The sequence below is a fragment of the Nilaparvata lugens genome, unplaced genomic scaffold, assembly GCF_014356525.2.
Source record: "Nilaparvata lugens isolate BPH unplaced genomic scaffold, ASM1435652v1 scaffold10446, whole genome shotgun sequence".
Lineage (NCBI taxonomy): Eukaryota > Metazoa > Arthropoda > Insecta > Hemiptera > Delphacidae > Nilaparvata > Nilaparvata lugens.
In genome coordinates, this window is record NW_024089112.1 from 2317 (window position 1) to 5200 (window position 2884).

At 48.1% G+C, this 2884-nt stretch overlaps 1 protein-coding gene across 1 annotated transcript; it reads left to right on the forward strand.

Moving 5' to 3' along the window:
* Nucleotides 1-439: 439 nt before the first annotated feature.
* Nucleotides 440-2832, forward strand: LOC120355353 (the record flags this gene model as incomplete). Its single annotated transcript, XM_039443706.1, has 2 exons — nucleotides 440-1387; nucleotides 2383-2832. Coding segments are annotated over 2 exons (1398 nt in total), but the record flags the coding sequence as incomplete, so codon positions are not given.
* Nucleotides 2833-2884: the final 52 nt, after the last annotated feature.

A 2884-nucleotide genomic window follows, 5' to 3' on the forward strand; every position in this document is an offset into this window, starting at 1 on the left:
CTGACGATTGTGTTTCCATGCATGATTTTCCTTGTGATAAACTGCTTTTTGACATGCTTTTTTATAATGTGCAATGCATAAAAATAAAGTGAATGAACTTGAATTGTTTCTTAGCACAAACATGAGATTTAAATTGCTGTGTCTGTCTGAGCATTGGATGTGCTTGGATGATCTGAAACTTTTTAAAATTGCTGGATATGAGTTGGTAGCCTACTTCTGTCGAAGTGAGTTCCAGTGTGGTGGGGTTGCTATTTATATAGACACATCTGTGATTGCCCACTTTGCATGCATTGACATTTCTATGCACTGTGTTGAAAAAGAGCATGAATTCGCATGTGTATCCCTGTTGCATGCGAAGTTATACATTATTACAGTCTATCGGTCACCAGCTGGTTGCCTTCAAAATTTTTTCAACTCACTTGAGGGACTTGTTGTTCAGCTAGCTAACTTAAATCCAGGTTTTAACATAATTGTTGGCGGTGACTTCAACATTGACGTGTTGAAGGCTGACCACAGGACAAGGGATTTTGTTAACCTATTGAGATCTCTGGACCTCTATGTGGCTAACTGGCAGCCCACTAGATTCGATGCTTGCCTCGATAATGTGATTACAAATCTGAACATTGGCAATAACATTAGTTGTTCAATTGTAAATCCTCTCCTCAGTGACCACCTGGCACTCGGCTGCAATGTGGAATTGCCAACTTCCACCTACCCTGCCTCTATACCTGCAGGGCGTGATCGACTCACTTGGGTGCGACCCATCACACAGGGTGGACGCGAGCGTTTTCTGCATTATCTGACTCTGATTGACTGGAGCTTTCTGAAGGATCATCCTGATGCACAGCCCAATTTCACGGCGTTTTTTGATAGACTCCTGACTGGCTTCAACAACTGCTTTCCACTAAAACGTTTCCTCTCTGGAAGGCCTGGTAAACGTGGTGCACTGTGGATTACGGACGACCTTCTTGACTTGAGAGACCTGGTTCTTATGGCGTATGAGCGGTTTCGGGCTGATCGACTCCTGTCCTCTAAACGGACCTACATGGGACTGAGGAGATCATACCAGCGGGCTGCTCGTGCGGCCAGGATGCGCTACAACTCTGAGCTGATTGACCGGGCACCCAATAGGTGTAAAGCTGCCTGGGGTATCATCAGGGCCGCTGCGGGTGTACCAGCTCCTGGTGCTGTTCCGGTATCTGCGGATGATCTTCACGACGCGTGGACCAGCTCTATTCGCGGTATCTGCGAGGGGATCCGAGCTTCCCCTGTGGTGGCGGCGGATCTGCTCTCGGCTTCGGTTCGGCCCCCCGCTCTTCGGCTGTTGACCTGGCGCCGTATTACTTGTGATGATGTCACTCGAGTTGTGAACTGTTTGAGCAACTCGGTTAGTAAAGACATTTATGGTATGACCAGTGCTACTATTAAGGATGTACTAGCTCTTATTGTCTCTCCCCTGACTGTTTGTATTAATCTGTGTTTCCAGCAGTCTGTATTTCCTTCTCAACTTAAAATTTCTAAGACAGTGCCTGTCTTTAAGAAGGGTGATAGGCATGATCCTACTAACTATAGGCCTATCTCCATCCTGCCTATTATATCGAAGATTTTTGAAATTCTTATTGCTGAGCAACTCCTTGCTTATTGTGACCAGTGCGGCCTGTTTGCGACCACCCAGTTTGGTTTCAGGAAAAATAGATCCACCACTGATGCAGTAGATTTCCTGCTTTCCAAGATATTGATTGCTTTGAGGCACGTGGACTTGCTGGGCTCACCTTGTGTGATCTCAGCAAGGCCTTTGATACAATGGATCATGCTATTCTCGTGGACAAGCTTAGGCATTATGGTGTGGGACCGTCTCCTCTCAAACTGATTCAGGCCTACCTGGGGGGTCGCAGACAGGCGGTGCTGGCTAATGGAGTTCTCTCTGAGATCAGGGATTGTGTTGACTGTGGAGTGCCTCAGGGCTCTGTCCTGGGGCCTCTGTTGTTTCTTATTTCAGTTAACGATATAGCTCAGGTGGATGGCAGGTGTGTTGTCTGTTATGCGGACGACACCACCTTCTTCAATGCTGGTCGTGAGATGGGAGGACTGAGGGCAGCTATGGTGGAGACTGGAGCATTTGCATCGGACTGGTTCTCTGCCAATCGCTTCCTCCTCAATGAAGACAAAACTCAGTCTATTGTGTTCAGTCTCAGAAATGGGAATGAATACAATTTTGCGCCTGTCAAACTGTTAGGGTTTACCCTTGACAGGAAGCTCTCATGGGGCGAGCACATTGAGACAGTTTGCGCCAGGTTGAGCAGAGTGGTTTTCCTGCTGAGGGGTCTCAAACACAGTGTGCCACCTCATTATCTTAAAATGTGCTATTTTGGCTTTTTTCAGAGCGTGATTTTATATGGCCTCCCCCTCTGGGGTGGAGCCACAGATGTCGCCCGAGTCCTTCGTCTCCAGAAGAGGGCCCTGAGGATTATTTGTGGGGCTGGTAGATTAGCCCACTGTCGCCCACTCTTTATCAAAGAGAGGATCCTCACCGTCTTCTCCCTCTATGTTCTCCATACCCTTTGCAGAACACATGCGAACGTGGGGTTGCTCGTGACCCGACAGAGCTTCCACCCATATGAGACTAGGGGTAGACTCAGGCTGGATTTACCCTACCAGAGGCTGAGCAGAACTCGGACTGGTCTGGCTCATATGTCTATCAGCCTCTATAATAGGCTGCCTCTGTTGGCCAGGGATCTGCCTGCGGTGCGGTTTCGAGGGGATCTGAGGAGCCTGCTGACGGATCACCCTCTGCACTCACTCCGTGAGTTCTGTATGTTGGAGAGCAGTGTGGTGAGTGCCTATTTTCGTATTTGATTTCTGCCTCTGGGCAGTTGTTTTTTTT